This window comes from Ochotona curzoniae, unplaced genomic scaffold (genome assembly GCF_017591425.1).
Source record: "Ochotona curzoniae isolate NIBS_2020 unplaced genomic scaffold, NIBS_Ocur_1.0 contig_883, whole genome shotgun sequence".
Classification (NCBI taxonomy): domain Eukaryota; kingdom Metazoa; phylum Chordata; class Mammalia; order Lagomorpha; family Ochotonidae; genus Ochotona; species Ochotona curzoniae.
The window spans coordinates 5,161,023-5,188,914 of record NW_024466599.1 but is presented as its reverse complement, the minus strand read 5'-3'; the positions used below and the strand labels follow the sequence as shown (position 1 = coordinate 5,188,914).

General features: G+C 53.5%; 1 protein-coding gene across 10 annotated transcripts in view; it reads right to left on the bottom strand.

Moving 5' to 3' along the window:
- Positions 1–27,892, bottom strand: part of ASAP2 (ArfGAP with SH3 domain, ankyrin repeat and PH domain 2) — a 123,851-nt gene that overhangs the window by 24,168 nt on the left and 71,791 nt on the right. For 5 of the 10 annotated variants that reach the window (XM_040992791.1, XM_040992789.1, XM_040992794.1 and 2 more), the window contains exons 8-16: positions 25,705–25,780; positions 25,403–25,489; positions 21,255–21,358; positions 21,087–21,156; positions 15,614–15,701; positions 11,925–11,973; positions 11,658–11,824; positions 8,695–8,828; positions 803–897 (exon numbers count right to left, since the gene is read on the bottom strand). In XM_040992791.1, the coding sequence (XP_040848725.1) occupies positions 803–897; positions 8,695–8,828; positions 11,658–11,824; positions 11,925–11,973; positions 15,614–15,701; positions 21,087–21,156; positions 21,255–21,358; positions 25,403–25,489; positions 25,705–25,780 (870 nt within the window). Of the gene's footprint in view, positions 1–802; positions 898–8,694; positions 8,829–11,657; positions 11,825–11,924; positions 11,974–15,613; positions 15,702–21,086; positions 21,157–21,254; positions 21,359–24,716; positions 24,726–25,402; positions 25,490–25,704; positions 25,781–27,892 lie in introns of those variants that run through there. The other 5 variants (XM_040992790.1, XM_040992797.1, XM_040992793.1 and 2 more) reach the window with 4 other exon arrangements.

Here is a 27,892-nt window from a genome sequence, read left to right as displayed (position 1 = left end):
CGTTTATTCCCACCAGATGTCCCTGACCAATGTGCTATTCATTTCTAGCAGCAGAACATAGCACAACTTGGGGCCTGTAGCCTCCGGTTCCCCAAAGACATGCCCCAGGTAACACAGATCCAAGTTCTCAGAGCTTACCATAGGCCCAAACACCCCCACCCATTAATAAGGCCGCTCGAGATCTTTCAAGGGGGACCGTTCATTTCATTTCAGGTTGAATACTGTCTCTAATTCCATTTTCACACATTCTCACTTTCCCCTGACTTGCCAGAACACATGGCTCCACCCTGACCACTTAAAAGCATGTGCTAGCTCTTTGTTTAACTGGCCCAATGACCTCTCTGTCCTTCCGTCTGCCTTGCTTCATAGCAGCCCGCAGAAGGCCAGCACGCTGGACAGGGCCGAGGCCGCGGGCAGGCAGTGCACATGTAAGCCAGCTAGTCTCCCGGAGGACCTCTGCTTTATTCACTGAGACCAGCAAGCAACTTCCGTGCTGTAAACTGTGGCTCAGGGAGCCAGCTGCACGTGTGAGAAGGCCCAAGGCTTTATGTCAACAGGAAAACAAACAAAGTGATTGCTGACCAAAGTGAAACACATTCTGCGCCCTGACAAGGATGCAGATCCAGGGCATGGAGGATGGCTGTGTCTCCATGACAACAAAGTTCAGACTTTGGACCGATGTATAAGTGACAGGAGCAAGCGCCAAAAAAGCCACAACTGAGGTACCCCCCAAGTCCTTCCCTCCCTAGCACCCAGGTGCAGGTTCCTGCAGGGAGGCAGGGGCAGCCTGCGCCACACTCACATGTCACTGCCAGGGCTGGGCTTGACGGAGCCCTCGGCCGGCAGGCAGCACTCCATCACCTCGTTGAAGCCCGCATTCCCGATGTTCTTGGCGAGCTGCAGAGACAAAATGCAGGCTAAGGGTTTTCAATTATTAACACGCGGTCCAGGCGGCTCATGATTTATTCAACAGCCACTAAGAAATACAGCAGTCAAGTGGTTTGCTTTTAATGAAGACAGACAAAGCTCAGAGCCCTAAGGTACCTACGGGATTAGAGCTAGTGGCGACGGCCTTCTACAGGGGAGCACTTGAGTGAATGCTCCCGAGAGTCCCTGTGGGCACAGTTAAGAGCCGGGATTGGCCTGCTGTCAGTTTCTACCCTCTCCATCCTAGCCCCTGTGCTCCACTGGAGTGGGCCCACCGCACAGCCCACCGACAGCCTTGATGTATGCCACCCACAGGGCCACTAAGCCAAGACCCGGTTCTGCCGCTGACTCCACGACACCACAGCAGCCTGTCTGAACATCCAAGCATGCATGAGGCAAATGTGGACGGCCCCCAACTCACAGGGCTGGGAGGAAGTGGGACCACCTGGGTGGACGCACTCAGCAACCTGAAGCACTAGAGAGTGGCCGACGTCTGAGCTCGAGACTGAAGCCTCGGTGTGCCAATCCTGACTATGACACATGCACACGCTCTGGAGGTGGGCGACACCCTGCACACCCCGCTACCCTGGAAATGTGGTGGCAAGCTTGGGATTGAGGGCCTGCAGCACAGACAGGCTCCCGGGAGTGGGGCCACCTCACCCCGCTCCCAGCCTGGCACAGGTGCTTTGAGAACAAGACTTGAATGTCCCCATTTAGCGGGATGTATATGCAGGGTCTGGGACTATCCAGTATCTCTACAGGATGAATGCAGATGCCAGGGGAGACCTGGCTGCACCCCAACAATCTTCTCTATTCTGGCAGGAGTGGTGGGGTGCAGGGACTGGCTCACACTATCAGAGGGGTCTAGGAGAGCGACACTCAGCTTCCTGGTGGCACAGCTCAGCAGCTGTGAAGTGGGACCATTGTGAACATGACAGTGGATAGACAAAGGAAACAGGCGATGTGACCTGTTTCGAATGACAGCTGACAGTCAGTAGTAATTCCGGTGAGCCTTCCTGGTTTAACCTTGTACTTGAGACACACACGGAACCTCCTGATGGCCCAGAGCATCAAGACCACCCCACCTTCCTGCTGAGTCCCACCTGGAGGCCTGCAGCCCAGACAGGCTAACTGTCAAGACAGCACACTAAAGGTGACAACTACCCAAGCAACCTGAGGCCGAGGGGCTGGGAAGTCTCGGGCACAGCCGGGCATGCTCCAATGCCTGTCACAGCCCAGTGCAGATTCCATTCCCTGGACAAGTATAATCATTTCCTGAAGGTGCGTGCCAGAGCGGCAGTCCGCTCCACCGGCGAGGGGCCACCCTGAGGCCTCCCAGTCCGTGCCAAGCAGATGGGAGGTGGGAAGAGGCTTCCCCTGGGAGAGGAAGCTGCTTCCCGTCTGCTGCATTCGGCTGCTTTACAGGAGCCAGCTGGTTCGGGGAGCCTCTGCATCCATGTGTCACACGCATCCAGTGCTGGCGAGCCAAGCCAAGCCCTGGCTCTGCCAGGACCAGCTTCTGCTTCGGCCAGCAGAGGAACACCTCCAGACTTGCCAACAGAAGCAAGAGTCTTTACAGGGCTATCAAGAAAATGTGCAGACACTGAGGGAGAGAGCAGTGTCAGCCCCCCGGGGGCCTCGAGGTCAAGTGCCTCGCCCGTCACTCAGCATGCAAAGGCCACTCTGACACCAGGCTAGCTCTGAGCTTGTGGCCAAGGTTGGAGTGCATCAGACCCTCACGTGTGCCGGGCACTTGGCCCAAGCTTCCACCTTGCTATACAGCAACTCTGTCTGATGACGCAGATGAACCAGGAAGAAACATGCAGCGTAGAGTCGGGATCAAGGTTGAAGGGCAGGGACGCCAGGCCCAGAGGAGCAGGGCAGGCAGGTGTCCCAGCACTGCTTTACATGAGTAAGCCTCCATCACTGCTGAGGGACCCCAGACTGTTCACCCCGTACCTGCCGAGCGGCATCCACAGAGTTCCAACATTCACCTAGAAACAATTTGTGTGTGGGGTGGAGGTCACCCCATTTTCATGCTTTCTGGGGGGGGCACTCAATCATCCTGACATTTCCTGCCGTCCTTGCTGGGAATGAGTCCAGGAGATGGGGACAGGCACAGATTGCCCCACCCACTGGTTCAGTGTGGCTGGGTGGACCTCCTCAAACAACACACTGGGGTCTGTCCCTCCAGCTGTGGACCTGGGCACTTGTCCACACTCAGCAGGTGAGCACAGCTATTGAACCTAGGACCTACCCATCCCACTGTCCCTTGCCAACAGGAGACCCAACTCCTGATCCCTACCTATTCACTTGGCTACCAACAGGAACGTCCACATCAGGTGTTGTCAACAGGGCCTCTGTGAGCCAGCAGGGTGGAACACACACCCTTGGCCATGCTGCAACTAAACTTTGGGCCAACAAAGGAGCTGGGCTGGGTGGCCAGTGCTAGGGCTTGAGTCAGCTGTGCCCGCCCAAAGGCAGCAGGGAGTAGGAACAAGTTTACATGGTATGTTTTTAGCTGAGCTTTAAGGATGTCTATTTTGGGGGCTGGTGTTACAGTGCAGCACGTTAAGCTACAATTTCCAGCAGAAATCCATATTGCAGAATGCCAGATTGGATTCTGGTTGTTCTATTTCTGATCTCCATTTCCTGGTAATGTGTCTGGAAAAGCAAGAGAAGCACTTGGACCCCCAGCATCTGCATGGGAGACGAGGATCCCAGCTTCAGCCTGGCCCAGACCCAGCTACTGTGGTCATCTGGGAAGTGAGCCAAGGAACTGGAGGATTCATATTCTGTCACTTTTCCTTTTCAACAAATAAGTATTTCTAGTATTTCTGTAAACAACCTATTTTCGTGCGTACTTTTTTATGACAGGATTGTGGCTTTCTGGTTCATGAGTAAGAAGTAATTCTAAAAAGCAGGAAGACTGAAGAATAAAAGTTTACTGGTAACTAGCCATCATCAAGCAGGCTGGCAAAACCCATTTAATTGAGGTGGAAATTACATGGCTTTGAAACAGAAATGAAACAGAAACGGTGAGGTGGCCAGAGTTCACCACCCAAGGGAGCTGCAGACACACACACTTGAGGACAGAGCCTCTGACCACGTGGAGTACACGCAGCCATATGGGAACATGGGAGTGATGAGCCAGAGGGGGAGCATCTGCCAGGCCAAACGGAAAAGGAGCAGGCGATCCAACCAGGCTCAGCTCACCGGCCACTCGGCCTCCCTCCCCCGCTGCACCAGCACACACCCACAGGAGAGACCACGGCAGCCCCAGCAGCTCCCGCACAGAGAAGGGGACAAGGGACAGGGCAACCTACAGAATGCATCTCAAGAGTGGCTGATGACCCATGCCGCTGAGGGCGGGAGATTGATTCCCTGTGGAGATCTGTCCCCTGAACCAGACCACTAAGTGTTCAAGGGACCCCGAATCTCACCCTTGGCAGACTGAATGCAGCAGAAGGCGGCAGACACAGCCTGCCCGGCGAGGAGTGAGGTCTCCACCATCATCTTCCTCGTCCTTTAGTGAGTGTGGCCTCAACTACCCGAGTACAAAGTTCTGTTAGATCTGTTTACCAGTGTTGGTTCCTGTAACATGTTTGCTCACACAGCTGCTGGTAACTGTTCCCCTAATCCCTTATGATCTGTCGTTAGAAGCAGCTTACATGCTATCATTGGTTAACTTTTTTTTTTTAATTTTTCAATTTTATGGTACAACTTCATAGAGACTGGGATTCCCCCCGACAAACTCCCACCCCCCGACAGATTTTCCCCACATTGCTACGATACTGTAGTCCTTCATAAGGAATCATCATTCCATCAGTCAGTTATCTAAGTGTGCCTCGACATTGCTGGTACAGTGTCAGACAGTGCATCATCCCACTGCCCACACATTTCCAACAGCTTCACTGGAAGTCCATCTTGGATTTGGAAGCAGGGATGCACACTGCATTGCATCCCCACATCTGGATATGGTAGTCTCTATGTTTGGTTAACTTGCAACTTTTACCAGCCTGCTTGCTTTGCAAAAAGAAAGAAAGAAAAAAAAGGTATAAGTTGCCCCCAGAAAAATTCAATAAATTGTGAATTGGTTCGTCTTGCCTCTGGATCCCAGTGTCCTAAGTTTCTTCTTGGTGAGGACATCACACCTCAAGTCCCGGTCCCCACTAGAGGGACCACCGAGAGATTAAGGAACACTTCTCCAGAGAAAAGCTACACACGGCCAACAGATAAGCCAGACATGCAGGGAGAGGGACATCAAAACCACAATGAGGCATCAAGGTCACACCTACTAGAGGGGATGGGGCAACAGCACTGTCAGTGGGTCCTTACAGCACAGACTGCAGGCTCCTCGAGCAATCCAGAACAGAAACGCCCTGGAATTCAGCAACCCAGCCTGTGTCTACACTGAGATGTGAGGTCACACTCCAAAGACACCATTCAGGACAGCCGAAAGATGGAATCAACTCAGAGTCCACCCACAGAGGAATGGATCAAGAAAGAGGGGTGCACATGCATGGTGGAATACTGCTCAGACTCCCCTGGGGACTCCACAATGAACCAGGAGGGCAGCTAAGTGAAATCAGCAGAAAGCATCTCAGGGCCAGCGCGGTGCCTCAACAGACTAACCTTCTACCGGCACGGTGGCACTCCACATGGGCTAGGGTTCAGGTCCCGGATGCTGCACTTCCCATCCAGCTCTCTGCTTATGGCCTGGGAAAAAAGCGGAGGATGGCCTGGGTCCTTGGAACTCTACACCCAGCGGAGGATGGCCTGGGTCCTTGGAACTCTACACCCATGTGCGAGACTCAAAAGAAACTCCTGGCTCCTGGCTTTAGATTGGTTCAGCTTTGGCTGTTGCAGTCATTTGGGAATGAGCCAGAGGGTCTATTTCCCTGTCTCTTTCTCTCTGCAAATCTGCCTTTCCAATAAAAAAAAATAATAATAATCTTTTTAAAAAGAGAGAAGCCATCTGCAACTCCAGAGGCCAGGGACAGAACTGTGGTAGCCAGCAGGGGAAGCACATGCTGGTGCAAGGAGAGGGCATGCCATCTGCACGGCGGGGTGGAGTCCGCAGTGGCTGTGTAGGGACCAGGGTGCCTGAGAATGCTGGATGAAGTCTAAGGTTCTCCTCACAACACATTTTTTAGAGTGTTGAGATGATAGGTATGTGCACAGTTTATTCCACACTGCACACGCTATACCAAAATACCACACTGTTCCCCATAAACACATCCAGCAAAAACAGAATAAATAACAACAGTTATCTCTCTTCTGCCACAGTACATGACTGTGTCACGTGGCCATGCTGGCATTTATTGGAGGGATGAGAACACTGCTGTGCAAACAGCTTGTCCAGGCTGTCCCCACTGAGTTCCTCAACTGGGGGACCTAAGGCCCAGCGCTAACTATGCTCAAAAACGCTCTTCGAGCCTAGAAGCCCAGGGCCTGCTCACGGCTCCCTCAATCAGAAAGGTTTCAGGACAGAACAGCCAACCAGAGGACAGCTCGTGGAGCATCCCTGCACAGCCACGCATTAAGGACAGGGAAAGTGTCTTCCTAAAAGGGCTTTGTTAAAATCATCTTGGAGGTGATAACAACTCACCAGTAAGGGTACCGCTCTTGCCACAGGCCTGATATAATTTCAGACACACACACACACACACATACACGGAGAGAGACAAGTGCCAAGAGTTCAGGAAATCCTTTGCTTAGGAACCTCCTTGTCTAAGCGAGACAAAGTAAGGAACTGTGGAAGCAGGTCCTAATGACACTGCATCCCCTGTCCTGGCCCACAGGAACTGGGGACTGTCCACCTCCTGTGAGCCACCAGAGGACTGGCCACCATCTGGGCCCCGGCAGAGGGCACCTCCTCACAAGGTGTGGGGGATGGAACTACAAGAAGCTCATATATTGGTGCAAAAACCTTTCATGAGCCTTGCCTGTCTTTTTCACAATCTGCACGTCCCGTATGCATCTCAAAAATGTTTTGCACCAACATAAACTTTCCTATGAACTTTCTTAAGCTCCTTCACAAATTCCATGCAAATCAGTACCTTACGGGAATCATATAGGAAAAGAGGCCTAGATTAGGGGAAGGGGAGTGGAAAAACCACAGAAGAAATTAGATTTCTACAAATATCTGCAGATATTAAGGGTCCAAGTCTGCGTGATCTCTCAAACGGAGCGAGAGCTGTCGAAACTCCAAACTCTGGCGAGAAGAGACCCAAGATGGAACCCCCCTACTCCGGTCCACCTCTGCTCTTTTCTCTTTAGCAGGCAACAGCATCTCGGGAAGATCATTCAGAATATTGTGTTGAGAAACATTGAGGAGGTTACACCGAAGATGGGAGTTAGGCTCTGACCAGCTCATGAAAACCAACTTCAACTTTCAGGAGCTTGGCAAGCCAGCTCTTACACGTTGCTATGATGAAAAGTGATGCTATGGAACTTCCCAAGTCAGTTATATCAAAACAGAGGCATATGAAACTCAAACGTGTGGCTTCCTAATAGTTTTAGTATATATTGTGAAGTAATCCGTTGCAGATTGTTGGTACAGTCTGCATAATACACTCATGTATGTTTTCTAACAGCACACCCAGAATTCACATGAGTAGCTTGAATTTGGGCATGGTGGGAGAATTCAAGGCCATCGGGTTACTCTGAAGATCAAATGAGGTACTGATAAAATGGCCTCCAAAGTGCGTCACGTAAACACCTCCAGCACGTGCGACATCACCAACTACCCAAGAGTCCTCGCCAACATGTAAACACCTCCAGCACGTGCGACATCGGCAACCATCACAGTGGGGAACGGAGAGCACACGGCTTGGGTCTCGCCAAGTCTAGCTTCATTCAAAGCTAAAACATCAAGGATGCTACTGACTAGCACGCTGTCTTCCCAGATCATAAAGGAATTTCATGAAAAGCTGGGAAGATTCCAAGTGACAGTTCAAAAGGCTTCATTACAAGTTCTGACATTGGACCCAGAGTAGTCATCAATAAGATGTACGGCCCCTTGAGAGCCATATGGACCACAGCGATTGATTTTCTGTCAAGACTATTGCTCTCGACATGAAAATCAGCAGCAATCAATATCCACTTAGTATTTACAGTCCAAATCCCAGCCTCCCCAAGGAAGAGTTTACCCAATGCTTTCTCATGGCAGTGATGGGCTGTGAAGACAGCCCAGAAGCTCACATCTCAGGAGCCAGCAGCACAGCCTGAGCCTGAGTCACACGGTACATCAGGGGGCCAAAGGCTGCTTCACAGGCAGGGCTCCCCTCTCATCTCTCCACCACTGAGCCAAGAAGAAAGCCCCCTTCTGAGAAACAAAGGCCAGGCTCTCCCTCAAGGGGAATGTGGGCGGTAAGAGGAACGTCTACAGTGGACAAGTGGTGACCATAGCTTTGGCAGACAACTTGCTAGTGACTCAAGAAAATTCCCTCGCCATCTTTGGGCTTTGGTTCAAATGGGGTGAGTTCAGCCGAAGCCACCACTCTACCCCAGGAACAGGATTCTTACATCAGCTGCCACGCTCACTTGGCTGGCTTTGAAGTCAAGTCCAGCAACACAAAGTCCACTGTGGCACCAGCAGCTGAGGGAGCACCACTGAGCTCCTGATGACTCAAATCCATCCAGCTACAGAACCACCAGCAGCCCGCTGCAATGTCAAAGAGCCAAAACGGACTAGAATGTGAAACTAAAATCTTCATCTTTAGCTACTAATTTCCCATCTAAAATCAAAGGTTCAGAAGTTACCAGTAGCTCAGATGTCCCCAGTACATCCAAGGTAAGAGACTGCATCCTGGAGTAGTGGACCCCCAGCTCGCGGTGGATTCCGGAACACTCAATGCACGTCAGGATGCCCAGGTTGGTGGAAAGCCACGTGGGATCTGCCAAAGACAAGAGGCCTATTGGAGCTTGCATCCGGAAGTGGGTTAGGATTTTCTTGGCAGAGCTGCTGAACATCGAGTGGCGTATACTCCTATACCTGCTGATCCCTGACAGCTGGAACCCTGTTCACCTGCAATGAACCATCAGTTTACACACAGGCACACATCTGTGCACCCTCCTACTTTCTCCCTACCTTTCTCTTCCGTTAAGAGACAGGACCATTGCACAGAAAAATAAAGGATACATAGCATTAGAAAGACCATGAGCTTAACGATGGGTCCCGAATACAAACCGCCCCTTCTCCACCCAATTCTCACAGCCAAGCAGGAGAGAAAGGTTGACTTGCTCTAGTACTGTAAGGGGAGTGGTCTTAACACACACATGTCTACAGGGGCCATGACAAGGAAAACACTTTCAAGACGCTGTCCTCAGCACTCGGTAGCAGTGCAGTCTGCACGTGAGCAGCCTCAGAAACTAAACAGCATTTCCAGATCCAGGCCCACCTCAGAGGCCCGCAGCAGGCTTCTTGTTTAAAGATGGAAGAAGGGCCCGGCGCGGTGCCACAGTGGTTAAGGTCCTCGCCTTGCACACCCGGGATCCCATATGGGCGCCGGTTCTATCCCGGCAGCCCCGCTTCCCTTCCAGCTCCCTGCCTGTGGCCTGGGAAAGCAGTCGAGGACGGCCCAAAGCTTTGGGAACCTGCACCCGCGTGGGAGACCCGGAAGAGTCTCCTGGCTTCGGATGGGCATAGCATCGGCCGTTGCGCTCACTTGGGGAGTGAATCATCGGATGGAAGATCTTCCTCTCTGTCTCTCCTCTCTGTATATCCGCCTTTCCAATAAAAAAATAATAAAAATAAATCTTTTTTAAAAAAAAAAGATGGATGAAGTGATGGGTTGACCTACTCACTTACCCACTTCCTTACTGTTAGAGGCAGAGAGAGAGCCAGAGATCCGCCACTGACAGGTTCACTCCCCCAATGACCCCAATAGTCAGAGCTGTTGTGCCCAAGCCAACAGTCAGGAACTCTGCCCAGGTCTCCCATGGGGATGGCAGGGAGCTCCAGCACTCGGGTCAAATTTCACCGCTCTCCCAGGCACATCAGCAGGGAGCTGCACAGAAAGCAGAGCAGTGAGCATCAGAGCCAGATTCCCTGAGTCACAACTCAGGGCAAGGGTCTTTAACCCAACACGTAGCCCGGGCTGCTTCCAAGCTCACATCAAGTCTGCTGATGGGCGCGAGGCCGACAGGGGCTCAGAGCACACTGCCTCCCTCATTGAAGGGTCCTCCTTCGTGTGCCCTGCACACACCCAGACTCCAAGAATGCCAGACAGATAAAAGCAGAGGCTACTAAACATCGGGAATTAAACAAAGATGAACTTGAGTGCCTCTCTACAGGATTCTTCAGAGCTGCAGTCACAGCCTGGGTTGCGAAGGCATTGCCAAGGTATTTTAAAATGCTAAAGGCTAGGGCCCGGTGCTGTGGCCTAGCAGTAAAAATCCTCACCTTGAACGTGCCGGGATCCCATATGGGCACCAGTTCTAATCCTGGCAGCTCCACTTCCCATCCAGCTCCCTGCTTGTGGCCTGGGAAAGCAGTCAAGAATGGCCCAAAGCCTTGGGACCCTGCGCCCCGTGTGGGAGACCTGGAAGAGTTCCTGGCTCCTGGTTTTATTGGCTCAGCTCTTGCCGTTGCAGCCACTTGGGGAGTGAATCTACAGAGGGAAGATCTTCCTCTCTGTATATTTGCCTTTGTAATAAAAATATATATTTTTTAAGATGTTCAAATTAGAAAACACTTTACCCACGTTGGGAGACTTCTGGGCCTCTGTGCTTGTGTGTGTGACCAGGGTAGGACTCCCTGCCACACCCATCAGCCACGTCACCTCACCCTTTCCCACCAACAATGCACACAGCTTCAGTGCCTTCCTCCACGTACAAGAAAGGCAGGATGTGTCATCCTGCTCTATGTCAGAACACATGGCTGGAAGAATCCAAGATCAAGTACAGCCTCCAGGGTAACCAGAGTCTATGGCTCACCCAATTTTTTTAAAAACCTGCCATAGCATCAGCGGGATGAAGAGGTTAACTGACCACTTCAGCCAATTCTCCATCTTCCTGTTGTGCGGCTTTCCACTGCACCCTACTTAGAGCACCGGCACTCCTTAAGCCTGAGACACTAGTTTAACAACGACGCCACTGGGGGCGGCTGCTGCCTGCAAGGCCAGAATCCCATATCAAGGAGCAGGGGTGAGTCCCAGCTGCTGCTCAACATGCCCGGGAGAGCAGGGGAAGCTGGACCACATCCTGGGAGACCTGCTGTCCACGTGGGAGACCTAGACGGAGCTCCAGCTCGGTCTAGCCTGAGCCTCAGACGTCACTTGGGAAGGGAACCAACGTGTGCCCTTTCTCTAACTCTGTCACTTTGTCTTTCAAATAAATAAAAACGTTGTTGTTGTTGTTCAGATAAAGAAAGCCCTGAAGAGCTTTACCAGAATACAAACATGAGCACTCATCTCAGAGAGCAAGACGCCTCACGCGGCTGTGCCTCGTCCTGCAGAGCTGGAGGGCAGAGACAGGACAGCAGAACGCTGGCCGGAGCAGGCTGTGCCCCTCACTTCCCATGTCTCAAACCCTGGAATTTCTTCAGCAATATCAGGCTGGAGGCCCCGTGGCCGTCGGGCAGCTCATTAAGCTTTCGTGTCATGGGGTGGGCTGAGGCTGAGTTGCGTTTTGCGTCTGAGCCACAGTGAGAAGCGAGGGGTGGGTGCGCGGGAAGAGGGGTGCGTGGGGTGCGTGGGGCGGGGCGCGTGGGAGCCGCGCGTCACCTGGCGCCCCGCAGTCACAGCACACGTCGTTGCCCGGCATTCTGCGGACCTCGGAGATGATCTCCTTGGTCAGCTCCTGCACGATGTTGTTCTCCCCCGCGCTGTCGTCACCCTTGAACGCGTTGTTGAGCGCCTCCTCTTTGCTGTTCTGCAGCACGGACATCCAGCTAGCGGGCGACAGTGGTGCGGGGTTAATCTGTTGCCAACTGCCGCGTCCCACCCGCCACCAGGCCAGGCCAGGGCCACCTTCCCTTCCGAGGGACTCACATCTGACACTCCTGCTCGTCTTCGGCCTGGAAGTGGTACGTCCTGTCGTCTGCACAGAAAGAGACACTCTTCAGTTGCCAGGCCAGACAAAATCGCTTCTAATTTTCCTCAGGCACCACCTCAATGCTCAGCTGGGAAATGAGCCATCTGCATACAATCAAGTGGCTGCCTACCGCTGTGTTAACCAGGGTTTTCTGATGCAAATGAGCAAATCTGCCCAGCTCCCAGTCTCAGTCTAGAGGGCACAGTTTCCAAAACACTGAGGCTATGGGTTGAAATGTATCACTACCCTCTCAGGAATGTCATTTAGCTATCAGCTGCACCCCCCCCCCCCGAAAAGGTGACAAACCCTGGGAAGACTAAAAACCTTTCCTAAAACCTCAAGAGGTTCCCTGGCTTCCTTAGAAAAAGATGAGCGTGAGGAACTTGAGAATCACATGCTTAGGGAGGCTTATTTCACAAATACAGCAGAAACAAGGGACTGTCTCTAAATAATGGTCTAATGCAAAACTATGAATCCCCAGCCACTGCTGGCCTGTGTGCAGAGGGAGGTGTGGGTGGCACAACTTCTGTGCTGTTCCGCCAAACGCAGGTGGCCTCAGCCCAATGATCAAAACAGGGTGCTGGAGTTGTGGCGCAGTACGCTAAGACTCCGCCTGAGGTGTCAATATCCCATATGAGTGCAGGTTCAAGTCTTGGATGCGCCCCTTCTAATCCAACTTTCTGATAACAGCCAAGTGCTTGAGTCCCTGTACCCATGTAGGAGACCCAGAGGCAGTTCCAGGCTCCTCGCCCAGTTCTGTTCATTGTGACCACTTGGGGAGTGGATCAACAGATGAAAGAGCTTCCGTAATTCTGCCTTTCAAATTAAAAAATACAAAAATCTTAAAAACAACAACAACAACTGGGAAACATTTAATGAAAGACTGGGTGGACATTCTTCAAAGTGACAGGGTCCTGGAAGGTAACAGGGGTCGAGGTCAACAATCAGGGGCAGCGTGGGATACCAGCCAGCTCCACAGAGCAGGAAAGCACGCACATGGAGAACTGCACACATCTGCAGGATAAGGCTTACGAGAAGCATGAACCTGACTCTGAGTCCAGTGCCAGGGCTGAGCCACTCTGGGGTGTGCAGTGGAAGAGCAGCACCTTTCCTCCTGCTCCTAGGGACTGGGCTGGGGACCTGGCAGAGGTTGGTTAGTGTTACCAAGCACCCTGGGCCAGGTGGTTAGTCTACGAAGAGGGTAGACTTGGGGCTCCTGGAAGTTAGCTGGGCGTGGGGAATGCCAGCACCCTGGATCTAACACTGAACTTCCTGCTGGCCAGAGCTGGCGGAGATGTGCAGGCAGCCACTTCCTCCGGCCAGTTCTGCCTCAACTGGAGAATCTGGAAGTGCGGCTCTGAGGACATCTCCAAGAAAGAACCACCCTCCCACCCGCTCTCTGGAGATACCCAGATCACAGGACAGCTTCCAGCAAAGTAAGAGGGCACGGAGTGGAGAGCTGGACCTCCACTGTGCTGGCACCTGGCAGGGCTGCCTGCAGCTGAGGTTCTGGCCCTGACCAGCCAGGAACAAGCCACATGGAGAGTTACCAAGTCCCTTTGCGTTCATTCTGCTCAGGGGAGTGGCCTGCTCACCCCGCGGTCCTCTGTTACCCCATCTCAGCCAGTCGGCCAAGCCCCCTTCAGTCTGGGTGGATGGGTGAGTCAGTCTGAAGTCCCAAGGTTGGACAAAGCCCACCCTCCCCGAGAAGCCCGTGCCCACTGAGCTGTGGATCAGAACAGGAAATCCCCACCTTGGGAACAAAGAGGGGACAAAGAGGAACTTGCAGGAAACAGCTGAAGGTAGCGGGCAGCCTGCTTCTCTGCTGGCTCTCTGGGCAGATTCCAAGATGGCGTGGCCCAGCAAGGATCAGCCACAAGGGGCGACTCAGATCTGGGCCATCACTGTCGTCCCACTAGTCCAGCTGAAGAGGAAGAGGATGTGAAGGGGGCGAGGCAGCCGGTCCCAAGTCAGGACGGCAGACACTGACCCCAAGTGCCCTGCAGGGAACCCTGCTCACACTAGACTCTCACCGTCAGGTGGTGGCCCCCCCGATGGCATCTGCCTGGCTTCTGGGCATCTCTACAGCACCCCAAAGCTACACCGCACTGTGCTGCACAAAGCATTCTCTCTGCTGATATCCCCTTGAGCGCTGCTTCTGAAAATCTGAAAACCCAGATCACTCAAGAAATTAGTGCTTCTGAGTGTGTGAGCTGGGATGGCCTCTCCCCTGGAGAAGCCCTTTCTTTGCAAGATGACAGTGGCGCCCAGCAACTGCCTGGGACCAGGCTCAGTGAGCCCCTGGATGGCACAGTTTGCAGTCCTTCCGGAAGGGAGATATCCTGCTATGCGTCAGGTTGCAGTTAAGGCACAGATGGAGTCTTGGCAAATATTTACTTGCCACAGCCCCCATATGTGACCAATTTCTCCCACGTCAAAGGGACCCACAGTCTGAGCCGGGTGTACCAGTAGCAGCAGTCCCTGGGGTCTGACTGTCAGGGAGGTAGAGGGTCAGGGAGGCCCTGCACAGGTGGCACCAAGCCAGGTCCTCCTGCAGGGACTAGAGGTGACCAAGCCCCGCCTTGCGGGGTGAGCTGGAATTCCTGGCTGTGGGGCACTCTGAGGGTGACACTGGGCTCACCATGGGTCATAACCTCAGAAGCTGGAACACACCCACCAGCTGCCCTGGCAGTCCCACCCTTACTCCTTCACCCCACCCCCGGCTTCACATCTCCCTGGAGCTTACTCTGATCTTCAATACCACTTGTCAGTTAAAGAGTTTCACATCCCCTTCCATGAAGGAGCTGACAGCAAGCCTGGCTGAGAAGGGGTACAGGAAACTGGGACATCATGAGACTGAAGCAGTGAAAAGTGGCCTTGTAGCTTCCCAACCAGGCTAGAGCCCACAGGACAGAGGAACAGGCACCAAGCTGTGCGTGTGGGGCCGAGGGGACATCACCATGCACTGAGGTGGGAGGAACAAGCTGACGCACCCGTGCCACCAGGCCACCCCATAACTAACAACTCTCAGGGGCGGGAGTCAGCGACCACTCAAGAAAACCATGACAACAGGCAGGTGCTGAGGCAAGTAAGATCAAGGAAGATGCCCGCCCCTCCCCTCCCCGCCTTCCACCTCGAGGGCAATGCTCAGACCCACCAAATGGGGGCGCCTGGGCCTTCACTCCCAACAGCTGCTGCTTGGTTCCCCAAGGACAAAAAGCTAATTAAGGCAGACATCCCAGGCAAAGGGTCTGAGTTTAGATGGTTCTGAGGGGATTCTGCAGTTTATGCTGGGAACGGCAAAGCGGAGAGGTGGAGGCTGAGCTGGCGGAAGTGCATTTGGGCACTAAAGCTCCAGGCTCCCCTAAGCACCCAGTCACGTGGGCTGCCAGCATTCCTAACTGGGAGTGGAGACACCTTGGACAACAGCATGGTCCTTCCTGTGTGTCTCTGAGATTAGAGGTTGGAAGGCTTATCTGGTACAAACAGGAAAGCTGAGGGCCACGGGCCTGCGAGTGCCTGGGCTGGCCCTCTGCTAGCCCCGGCACGCGTGACCTCTGGCTGAAGGGCACCCCTCCACGCAGCGTCTGGACCGATGCTAGAGAAGCAGAGTCACAGCGGGGTCTAGGTTTGGCAGGAGCCTCACGTGAGATCAGGTCGAAGCATTTCTTCTCCTCCGGGTTGGTCTTCACTTGGCAGGTCAAGAGGTTGAGCTTGGCAGGAGGCCGGTTAGCCTGTTCGAAAACACACAGAAAGGGGGTGGCTGGGAAGGAAGCAAACGGCTGCTGTACCGCTCCTGGCACACAGTGGGGCCAGAGGCGGGCATCCTGCGCCCTGGGCCCTCGGCTGGCAGAGCACTCTGCGGTCTGCACAGCGGGACCCATGGTGCCAAGTTGGAGGCCCCAGACAGTGGACTCCCTGCAGCTCAAGCCAAGCCCTCACTCTGCCTCCTCCTGGCGGCTCAGAGAGCTTCCTGGGGGCCTGGGCACCCACTCAGCTACTGGTACTGTTTGTACTTGGTTATTAACTGGCACATAAAAATTGTACAAAATGACAGAGTACTTTGTGATGTTGCTACAGACAGCGCACTGCACAATGTCCGGTCGCATCTACCATAACCATCTCTAGCTCCTCACTTATGGTGAACACACAACAGTTACTACAGCTTTTATTTATTTATTTCTTTAAGAAGTGGGTATCTATAGTCAGCCTCTGTGGTCTGATCAAGTGTTTCTCTGAACGTAAACCTCACTTCCAGCGGAAGTCATGTCACAGGACAAAGATGGCAGGGAAGTCGTTTTTCCTACTATGTGCAGTGATGACACACTAACCACCCTTAATGCCAACCAGGACAGTCCCTGACTTTCTAGTAAAACACACTTCTCGTGTGTATATAACCTCCATCCCTATTCACCTCCACAAGAGATCAAAACACCTCACACGCCATCAAAAGTGCATTAAAAAAAAAAAAAAAAGGCCGGGCCCAGCGCCATGGCCTAGCAGCTAAAGTCCTTGCCTTGAACACACTCAGATCCTACATTGGATGTCGGTTCTAATCCTGGCAGTTCCACTTCCCATCCAGCTCCCTGCTTGTGGGCTGGGAAAACAGTGAAGGATGGCCCAAAGCCTTGGGACCCTGCATTTACGTGGGAGACCTAGAGGAGGCTCCAGCTCCTGGCTTCAGATCAGCTCAGCTCCAACCACTGCAGTCACATGGGGAGTGAATCTACGGCCAGAAGATCTTCCTCTCTATCTCTCCTCTTCTCTGTATATATCTGACTTTGCAATAAAAAATATATAAATCTTTTTTAAAAAATAAAAAGAATATCTTGGGGTAGGTGGCGTTTGGTGCAGTGGCTAAGACCCCATTGCATGCCCACAGCCCGTAGCAGTGTGCCTAGATTTAAGCACTGCCTCCACTTGCTAACCAGCCTTTGCCGTACAGGAGGCAGCAGTCAGATCCTTGCCACTCAGCTGAGAGACCCAGATTGAGTTCCCAAGTTCTGGCTTTGCCCTGGCCCAGCCCCAATAGACATATGCAGAGTGAATTAACACTGCCCTCTTTCTGCCCTTCCAATAAATATACATACCAATAAAAAGCTTAAAAATGAACATCTTAAATAAAGGTCTACTTTTTTTGTTCCCAACTTCCTTTATCTACCAATCAGTTGCTTCAAATTAAAATTCTTAGATGGGGAGGGTGTGGTTAACCTAGATTTACACAGCTGTGTATCTACAACTGGACAGACCCAAGTGCTTATAGACCTAGCAGATCCAGTCCAGTAACTCCACAAAGCCTGGGTGGCCGTGGAAGCTAGCCTCCCTTAAACTGCAGCAGAGAGGACCTGGGATGGATAAAAAAAGTCTGGAGTGTGGAAGCTGGATTATCAGGGTGTACCTCTCCGATCCCAGCCTCACCTACATAAGTCATCCGATACCCTCTGTAGACATCCAACAGAAATCCTCAGAAACCAGCACCAGGAAACTGGGAACCCGGAACGTTCCAAGTGAAAGTACTGCCAATTTTGGATCTTTACCAATAGGATTATGACTGGTTCAAGTGACACGTTTCTACTGTGACAAGCAACCCAGCACTTTAACACGGGTCAATGGGCGCTGGAGGGTGTCTGTTCTGGCAGCACCCTTAGTGCACACACTGGAAATGTGCGCTGCTTAGGGCTGCTTGTGTGCACTGAGCGCTAAGACCCAGGAGCAATCAGAGGAAGAATGCACAGCGATAAATACAGATGCGCCTTTCATGGACAAGCAGATGAGAACAATGGGAGCTCTAGTCACCTAGCCACTGCTGCCACATGCTTAGAAAAGGTGCCATGCTAAACATTTTCCAGGAAATAAATCATCATCCCATCTTCTCTCTTGGTAGGAACCACTCCAATTTTACAGCTATGGACTAAATGACCTGACGACTGCTGTACCCATGCAGTGGTGGGGAGCAGTGAGGGTGGGCAGGCCAGTCTGGTTCCAGGGCTCAAGCACCCTAGCAATATTTTCCATGTCCTTCACATGGTATCCGTGGAAGTAAAATAGCTATCTGGACTTCTGCTGAAGAGCAGCAAAGAACAGCAACTTGAATTACGACCACACTTTCTCCTGCCCCACGTCCAGGGTTCAGTGCTTCCATTCCCCCGTGATATGGGGAGAGCTATTTGTTCCTGATGGGGAAGCCACGCCCCAAGATGGATTTCTTACTGCACAGTACATGTGCTCCACTAACAAAAAACAGAAAGACATTCTGTGTCTATCTGAACACAGAAGAACTGTAATGGTATAAGCGTGGCTACACACTAAAAACTAGCAAGTGTAAGAAAAGGTCCAGAAAGGACTGGTGGTGTAGCCTACCGGGTGCAGCTGCTGTCTGAGGTGCTGGCATCTCATAAGGACACCAGTTCAAAGCACGTGAGCTCCATTTCTGATCCAAAAACCTGCTAATGCGCCTGGGAAAGCAGCAGAGGTTGGCGCGAGGGCTTGGACCCCCTGGATGGAATTCTTGCCTTCGGCCTAGCCCAGCCCCAGTCACTGTGCGGCTGTGCCCGTTTGGAGAGTAACCAGTGAACGGAAACATCTCTGTGTCTCTCCCTCTGACTTTCAAATAAATAAATCTTTTTTAAAAGAGGGGGAGAGCACAAGACATAAGCTGTCAGCCTCCAGCGGGTCTCAGCCGTTCTGATCTCACATCGCTGCTTGTTCATTCAGAGTAAGTAATCAGTTAACTGCAAAACTGAAGGGAAAATGTTTTGAAGAAAAGCCTATCAATGAAATTCACTCCCAGGTACAGCTTTGGAGAAACAACGCCATGACGTAATTCAGCTACAGGGTGACTTTATCCAGTTCATAAAGATCGACATTCCCCGAGAGCCCCGTTTCAGAAGCTCTGGTTCCGTGGCAAACTCAGGAGACACTGGGCGGAGGGGATGCCTCTAGCCTTGGCCACAGGGATCTACCCTTTTCAGTCATGGCATTCTCTTATGTTTCAGCCTATTGAGTTTCTCTCTCTCTCTTATTTTTTGATACAATTTAGTTGGCACTGGGCTCTCCCCTCTCAACCTATCAAGTTTTATCAGTGCAGATTCCCTCTGAACAAGCACCCTCTTACCTTCGGATTGTGTAGTAACTGGTGAATGTCTGTTTCCACTAGCTCAGTGCCCTGGCCGTGGCGGTGTGACCACACCAGGAGTCTGGCAGACAGAGCCTAATGAAAACTACTTCATCCCAAGGACCCCTTCTTCCCCGCTCCAGAGGTCATCCAGTGCCCCAGCTGGTGGGGAAAGTGCTTCTCAATGAATCCATTAGGAATATCCCCACCCTGGAGCAAATCCAGAAGTCCCCATCTCAGTCTGGGGGATACCTAATCCCAGAAAAGTTTTTCCTAACAGTGCAGCCACACATCATGCCCTTCCCCGAGTCCACTCAGTCAGACCTTCAGAAATACGCCCAGTTTTCCCCCACAATCAACCAGCTGCTGGCAAGAGAGATAGATCAAATAAAACAGAGCCGAAAAAAAAGGCACCAGTGAACACTCCTCTGGTTTAGATGAACTCCCATCACCCCACTGGGAGCACTGGTTCTGTGGCTGTAGCCTTGGGGAGGGGTCTTCAGGACTCTGATTACAGGAGTATGTACAGCAACAGAGGCAACAAGAAGGAGAAGACTTGACACTGAACACAGGGCTGCACACCTAACCTTCTTAGCTTCCCACAGGGCAGTGGGCAGTGGCCCAGACAGAGCCACCTCCCAGGCTGGCAAGCAACGGCAGCTGAATGTTAGGGCTGTGGGATGTATCTGCAAGTAGCAACTCCCTGAAGAGAAGTCGTGCACATGTAGTGCATGTCCCATACACGCAGGTCGCGCAGCAAGCTGAGCCAATGCCTTCCCAGAGCAGCTGGAACCGTTCCTTCCAGCAAACAGCGACCATCCGGCATCCCAGAACACAGAGCCTCGCTGTGTGTGGAGCTGAAGCTAGCGGATAGGAAGTGCCTGCAGCCACACATGGTAGGCCCACTCTCACCCACCGGGAAGGCAGGCCCACCCAGGGGCTCCTGCGGAGGCTCCAGGCCTTGGGGGACCCTCGAGCACAAGAGCCATAGGAGCATGAGGTGAAGGTGTTGGTTATGACAGGTTCAACACCGAGGCAGTCACTCGAGTTACAACAGGTATCCAGACCCACAGCTGTATGAATCACAGAGAATACAAAGGGATCTTACAGGGGCCAGCGTGGCGGGGTGGCAAATTAATCCTTCACCCCCATGGGTGCCGGTTCAAGTCCCCATCCAACTACCTGCTAATGACATGGGAAGGCAGTGGGGCATGGCCCAAGTCATCAGGGCCTTGCACCTATGTGGGAGACTCAGAGAAGGGTCCTTTGGATCAGCTCAGCTCTGGTTATTGTGGTCATTTGGGGAGAGAGCACTGGATAAAAGATGTTTCTAGCTCTAACTTCCTTTTTTTTATTATTGTATTTTTATTGGAAGCTCAGATTTATTAAGAGGAGAGACAGACAGGAAGATCTTCCATCCACTGACTCACTCCCCAAGTGGCCATAATCGCTGGAGCTGAGCTGATCCAAAGCCAGGAGCCCAGAGCCTCTTCTGGGTCTCTCACGTGGGTGCAAGGTCCAAGGTTTTGGGCCATCCTCGACTGCTTTCCCAGGACACAAGCAGGGAACTGGATGGGAAGCATGGCCACCAGGATTAGAACTGGCACCCATATAGGATCCCAGTGTAGGCAAGGAAAGGACTTTGGCCACTAGGCTACTGCGCCGGGCCGCTAACTCTTTCAAGTAAAAATAAATAAATCTTAAAACAAAACTAAACCCAAAAAGGATCCCCTGCACATACATGCCTGGTTTTCAAAACTTTTTGTACCAAAATAAACTTAGCTTTCAGTGCTATTGTGAAGTTTCCTTAGAGTTCCAGACTCCAGTGGAACACAGTCTTGGCTGCAAGTAGGGTGGTCCTCCACCTCCTCCCGCATCAGTGTCGAGAAGGGCTGTCCCTGAGGGCTGCATACTGAGCCACAGCCTTGTGGGAGGGCCCAGCAAACCCAGCCCCCGTGCTTGACCTTGACTGGACCCCAGCAGAGGTGCGAGGGCGGATACTCACAGTCCCGTGGGAAATAGTCAGAAAGCCGTTCTTCACGGAGCACTTCCTCTTCTGCCACACCTTCCGGATCCTGATGGGTGAGTGGGCAAAGCAGTGTGGGTTATTCAGACCCCAGGGAGCCCGCGGCCACCGGCCGTGTATCCCGCCAGCGTGGCAGCGTGTACCCACCCGTCACTCTTCTTGTAGAGGCTGCCACTGCGCTCCGTGCCATGCTCCTTGTTGCCCTGCGGCTGATGCAGACTGTAGGCCGAGCTCTGGCGGAGTTGTGAGTCCTGAAAGATGGGCAAGATGCTGCTTTTAGCCCTGCCCACAGCTAGCCTTTTTTTTTTTTTTGGTAAAATAATACACAAAAGAAACAAGAAACATATGACTTTAAAAAAAATTAGAGATTTTTTTTCCTGTCTCGTCATCCTCCAATAAGGGACACAGGCTCATTCATAAACAGGAACTCAGGAAGAGAAACCAGCAAGAGCCTTGAGTCCCTGAGCACAGCACGGAGCCCTGGGAATAACAAGCACAACCATCCCCCAGGAAGGAACGTGAAGGGACATGATCGGGTGGAAATGCCAAGACTTAAGGCAAACACTGGAAGCTGTCTGTTACCTGCCTCTACCCCAGGCTCCTTGCTGGACACACAGGAGCACAGCCCAGGTGGCAAGGACTGGCTGGTACACAGTAGTTCACCCATCCCCATGTGTCAACCTCGGGGGTGGGGGATGCACTGAGCCCAGCCGCACCCAGCCTGGACCAGCAGGAGCCCCATTCCCAAGGCAGAGCACCCAGGTGGCAGACACTGTGGTCAGCACACTCCACCCCGGGAGCTTCTCAGGGCAGGGACCAACGAGGAGTCCCCAGGCTCCCCAAGGTCCTGGCCAGTGTCTACCCTTCAACAGGTGCTCCACTGGAGTTTATCGTGGCAGAAAGGAGCAGGGCTGCCAGGGCCATCATTGGAGATCCTGGCAGACTGGACAGAAGCAAGCAGAAAGAAGACATGAACCAGCCATTCATGGTCAAGCAGGCCACGGCTGAAGGCTACTTGCTTACTGAGAACTCGGCCCAGCTCACTGATGACGGACAGAACACAGAACCAATGAGAGCAAGTGACGAGCAGCTTCTGCCTCCCAGCCTGCCATCCCTGCTCCTCCCTGTGCTTCACACTGTCCTTGCAGGGGGAGCTCCTGAGAGTCCAGGACCAGCGTCCCCAGTGCCATTAGGCAGCTGAGTCCCCTGAGGGATGCTCTGTCCATGCTTGGACCAGAGAAACTCAGGCCTGCAAGTTAGCATGATGCAAGTGGGGAACAAGTGCTCTCAAGAGCCAGAGTGCAGAGAAGAAAATCCCAGGGAGAGACAGGTGGGGAGCAGTGGCAGGGAACAGGCATGGAGGTGCTGGAGGTGAGGGAAATGGTACGTGAGAGCCATGGCCACTACCCAGGACTGTTGCTCAGACTAGGGGCAGGTGGCCTGATGCCCAGGGCAGCCTTCCTCCAAGGGCTCCCGGAGCTCCCTGCGGTCCTGACAGCGTGAAAGACTTTAGAAGCACAAGTTTTTCTAGTTGTGATAAGGTCCGCTCGAGCTATGGGTTACTTTATCATCTGCACCTTTGAAGCCATGTGAGAACTCACTGCCTGATCCACGACCACAACCATTCACACCTGTATCTCTCTCCCAGGCGCTGTAGAGTGTTCGCTGGCTGGGGGTGACCAGCAACAAGAGAGCAGGTACATGTGGGACTCCATGAGCCAATCTCCCCAGGGCAGGACCCCCAGGAGCTCAGGGTTGGGGGAAGCAGGGAAGCGGCCCCCAGCAGAGGCCAGACTCAGGTATGACAAAAAGGACAAACCCAGACTGGAAATGTCAGGGTCAGAAGCGACCATGGCCGGGATGGAGATCTGCTGCCTAGACACCACACACCGTCAACCACATCCCGCAGACGGGGACACTTGGGGAGATGGAAGCCCGGCTAAACATCTGCCAACTGCAGGATGGAGCACTCCCCGTGCTCCCTGCGCACAATCCCCTCCCCGACCCCAGCCCGCAGTCTGAGGTCTCTGCATCAGTGACGGCTGTAGGCATGCCTGCAAGGGGCAGCTTTAGCCACCCATCCTGGCAGCGTCTCAGCGAGACGCACAGACCCAGCGGGACTGGGGAGGCTGACCCCGAAGCCCAAGCACTAGGCTGCATCGTGAAGTAGTCACAGCACAATTCTTGAAGCAAACAGCATCCCCTTGAGAGAAGGAGAACAGAAAACATCAGGAACAAAACAGGAAAGGTGTCTTGCAGGGGAGAGGTGTCCTGGGACCCTAACGGCCCGGCCCACATCCCAATCACAGCAGCCAGGGCCATACGGAGGAGAGCAGCTGGCAGTCCCCACCAGCAAGGAAGTGAACAGCAGTGGCTCAGCCAGCCCACCAGGCCACGTGACCTCATCTTCAGGCACTGACATCACATGGTCACAGCCAGAATTCCTACGACCCTGAATAAAGCACCCAGCATCCCCAGCTGCCCGAGTCTTGGACAACACCGAAGGCCAGGGGCAAGAGCCCCGAGGGCCCATTTCCCGTGTCCGTTAGAGGGACACAGAAGGCAGCCTGATGGAGACGTGACTTCACACCGCGTAAAACCAAGCCAGTTCACACTGACTTCTTCCTGGCACCTGTGCCCAGGGTGCCCTTTTGGCTGGATACCGTTCCCAGAAACCAACACAAAGTGCAAGACACAGAAATGACATCAGCTGGGGCGGGGGGCAGAGCCGGGTCTTGGCAGGAGTCTGCTGGGCACGAGGGGAGAGTCGACGAGGACCGACTGAGCCAACTGCGGCTCAGACACAGTGGAGCCCAGCAACAAAGCCACAACGACAAAGCAAGAGGCACTTCTGGTTGGCACCACACAGTTCATGCTTCCCACAGGTGAGCGAAGCTGAACGGAGGTTGTCTTTCCAAAACTCCTGATTCTGTGCAAAACAAGCTTGGCCTCTGCACTGGGCCCCAGAGAGAACAGACTCAAGCCTGCCACCCCAAACGCCCAGCTTTCATGACAGCCAGGCCCCTATGTTCTCTGCACTCCAAGCTTGCACTCCCCAGCCCCTTTTTTGTGCTTACATCCATCTGGGAACATCAGAGCACCGGGACCTGTCCATGCTCTGTAGGCTGAGAAGGAGGCCCAGAGTCAAGGGTAATGCCTTGGCCCTGTGCATGACCCTCTGCTGGTCGCGCTCTGAGCTGACCCGGTGATGCCTGAGGCCTCCAAGAGGACACCCCACTCTCCAGGGAGGAGGCTGGACAGAGGGCAGAGGGCTGCTCTCAACAGCGGAGGCTGGGGTGCGTGGAGGCGGCTCCCCCAAGGGAGGGTCCTCGGTCGGACACGCCGCTCAGTGGAGTCCAGCCATGTGGGGGTCAGGCTGCCTCCTCTTCACCAGGAGCCATAGCCAAAGTGTGTAGACAGTAAACTCAGGAAATGTCGCTTTTACTAACATATCTGTGCCTCTAAGCGCTTTACCTCTAATCAGATCTACTGCAACAAATGAGGATGGGTCAACACGAAAAATGCTACTATCACACACACATAATGAGTACATCAACTTCATGGATACATGCAGAATTCTCCGATTTATGAAAATACTGAACTACTTACTCTCCTAGACTTCGGTCACCAAAGGTAAAGGCATTTGGGGAGAAAAAAACAATATTCAGTTATAGAACAAGAACTTGGGAGCCACACAGCACAGGTGGCTGCTAGCAACGAACTGGACATTCTGCCGGGCAGCCCAGTCATTTATCTCAACTCTTCCAGTTGCATGTTCAAACACATCCCTCTAACAAGTAAGGAAGTGGTATTCTATTAAATCAGTGTAGGGGACATGTGAAACCACGTTTGAAATGTACAGCTTACCATGTTTCTTTGTTAAACAAAACCTTCACATCACAAGTCACCACTCCTGATGTGTTAGTGCAGTCAGCGTGTGAGCATGATGAGGCCCAGCACGTGTCTGCGTGAGGAAGGCCACCTGCACATGGCGTGCGGACACTCTCGGGGCTGGACTCACAGGGACACATCCACCCTGAGCAGGGTGGGGAAGCCATGGAGGCCCCAGCCCAGCATCAGCGGCACCACCGCCTCAGGGACCCCCAGAGCACAGCAGGACCAGGCCAGGCTGGAGCTAGCGCTGTCCCCATGAAAGTGTGTGTCTGAGATGACTGTATTCACCCGGAACTGAACGGGCAGGCTCAGCATCACCACATGAGCCGCTGCAGCCTCGGGGACAGCGGGCGAGCCACCTGCACACACAGCAGGGACTGTCCCAAAGTCAATCTCCTCACCTCCTTCTGCTCCACCTGCAGGGCCGACTTCAAGATGTCTCGGAGCTGCATCAGCTGCCGCCTCTCTTCGTCCTGGGCCTGCTTGATCTAGGGAGGCAGAGATGATGAGGAGAGAGTCTCAGCCAGGCACTGGAGTTCCCTGGGCACTGCCAGGTGATGCAACAAGCGCCACCCTCACTGGCGAACCCTCCGCACGACACGCCCCCACCACTCCTTTCCAGACACAGGCACGGCATTTAACGGAAGACGCTCGTGGTATACAAAGATGGCTCCAACACCACTAGGTGGGGGTGACCACTCACCGTGTGGAGATCCGTCGACAGCGTTTCAATGGAAGGTTTGAGACTTTCCACAGCTTTCAGTCCATCCTGGAAAAAACTAGGGGTAGAAAGAGGCACTGCATGAGGCAGCCTCCAGAACGGCCACCAAGAACACAACTTAGCACCTATGCGAGGAAGTAAAACGTGCACCGTGTCAACGCCCTCGCACTCACTCCCCAGGAACAAGCTGAAGGGCCCTCAGCCGTCATCAAGGAGGCAACGATTCAGTTAGACGGAGAAAAGGCTTCTCCCCAGGAAAACGGCCAGGCATTTCTAGGGGGACAGGGAGCTACACGGGGCGCACAAGCAAGCAAGTGCGGTGAGCCTCGCGGTGGCTGCTCTTCCCAGCCCACTCGGCACGCGGAGGGCACTTTCAGGAGTGAGTAAGCAGCAAGACTCTGATCCCCGAGAGGGAAGGCTCTGGAAAAGCCACAGGACCAGCTGACCAAAGCCGGCTGCGTTCCACCTGCAGAGAGCAATGGGAACCCAGCCTGTGGGGGAAGGGGGGCGTCGGCTTTGATCTCTTTGCTGCCCCGGTCTTTTGTAGCAAGGGATTCAGCAAGTCAGCCAGCCACACAGCTGCACTCCAAGAAGGAGCGTGGGATAAAGCCCCGAAGCTCTTCCACACCCAGGGTGTCTGCCTGGGCTTCCAGCCTTAGCCTGCTCATTTACGCTGAACACCCACCACCCCACTTCCCTGCCCCCGGCCCGACCTCTGCTCCTCTCCCACAGCTTCTCCTGGCATTCTCCCTGCTTCTCCCACCGAGCCCCACTTCCTCTTTCCTACTGCCTTCTTGGTGAGATAGCCCATGGTCCCCTACGTTCTCAGCCTTTCAACATTTAGTTTTCATTTTATTTGAAAAGCAGAGAGACAGGGAGCTTTCGGGTGCCAGTTTGCTCCCCAGCTACACCCACCGGAACCAGGACTGGGCTGGGCTGGAGCCAGGGGCACACTCTGCATCCCCACGTGAGCGGCAGGGGCCCCAAGCAAGGAACTACCTGCTGCTGCCCCGGGTAGCCGCACAGAAAGCCAAGCAGCCCAGACTCAAATCAGACTTGCCACATGCAGGCATGCTCAGCTGCTGTGCCACCTCGCCACGTGCCAACCCCAGACTGCCCTGCTACAAGGGGCTTCTTCGCTGTATTTTGGCAGACTGCTGCGGTTTGTTTTGAAACTCCTACTGTGTTCATCAACACGATGGCTAAGATACAATTCTCCCATTCTAAGAGGGCAGGTGCAGCAACCACACGGCCAGGCACACAGGGTGCTCTGGGTGCAGAGTGAAGGGAGGGAGACGGGAGGGAGAAGGAAGAGCAGCAGCCTGGGCCAGTTTGTGGGGTCAGAGTCCCACACGCACACTGTGAGATGGTATTTGTTTCCTACACACTCGAAATGGCCCTGGGAGACATCCCACACCAAATGTGCCGTGGGAACCGGCCCTGCAGCCCGACAGCTGGTCACCAGAGGCAGTTCTTACCTCCATCTCCAGCTAATTTGTGTTTTCAGAATTATGGAAAGGGGTGGAGGGAGAGACACAGGCTGCAAGCTCGACCACCTGCTGCCTAACTCCCCAATGCCCGGGGCTAGGTCACTCCAAAGTCAGGAGTCCAGAACCTCTGTGCACAAGTGCAGGGAGCTGGATCATAAGTGCAGCAGCCTGGACTCGAACCAGTGGCATGTGGGATGCGGCATTGCACATGGTGGTTTTACTGTGCAACACGTCGACCCGTCTCCAGATCATTTTTTATTTTACCGTTGAGCCCCTCAATGTCACCTGTTTGCTTTCCTGGCACAGCGTCTGTATCACATTACGAGGCTCTACTCAGGTATGTGCTGCCATGGCTAGGGCAGGAGTGCCACCTCCCGCCCCCAGCTTGGCAGCCAGCACGGGGAAGATGCTGCTAAAGAGAGAGGAAACTCGGAGGGAACAGAGGGAACAGATGCAGAGTGAGCGAGAAGCCGGGCTCTTCCGCTTGCCGTGAACACACCTACTTCTTCCACTTCATTTACGCTTTTCCTTTGTGAGATTATTTCCACTTCTTGTGAAATGGGTTGGAAGGGGGTGGGGAGAGAAGGCGAGAGAGCTGGCACTGGGTGAGGCAGGCAGAAACGCCCCCTGGGTAGCGCTTCCAGAACCTTGCAGCTCAGCTCATACCATGGGCGCAGCCT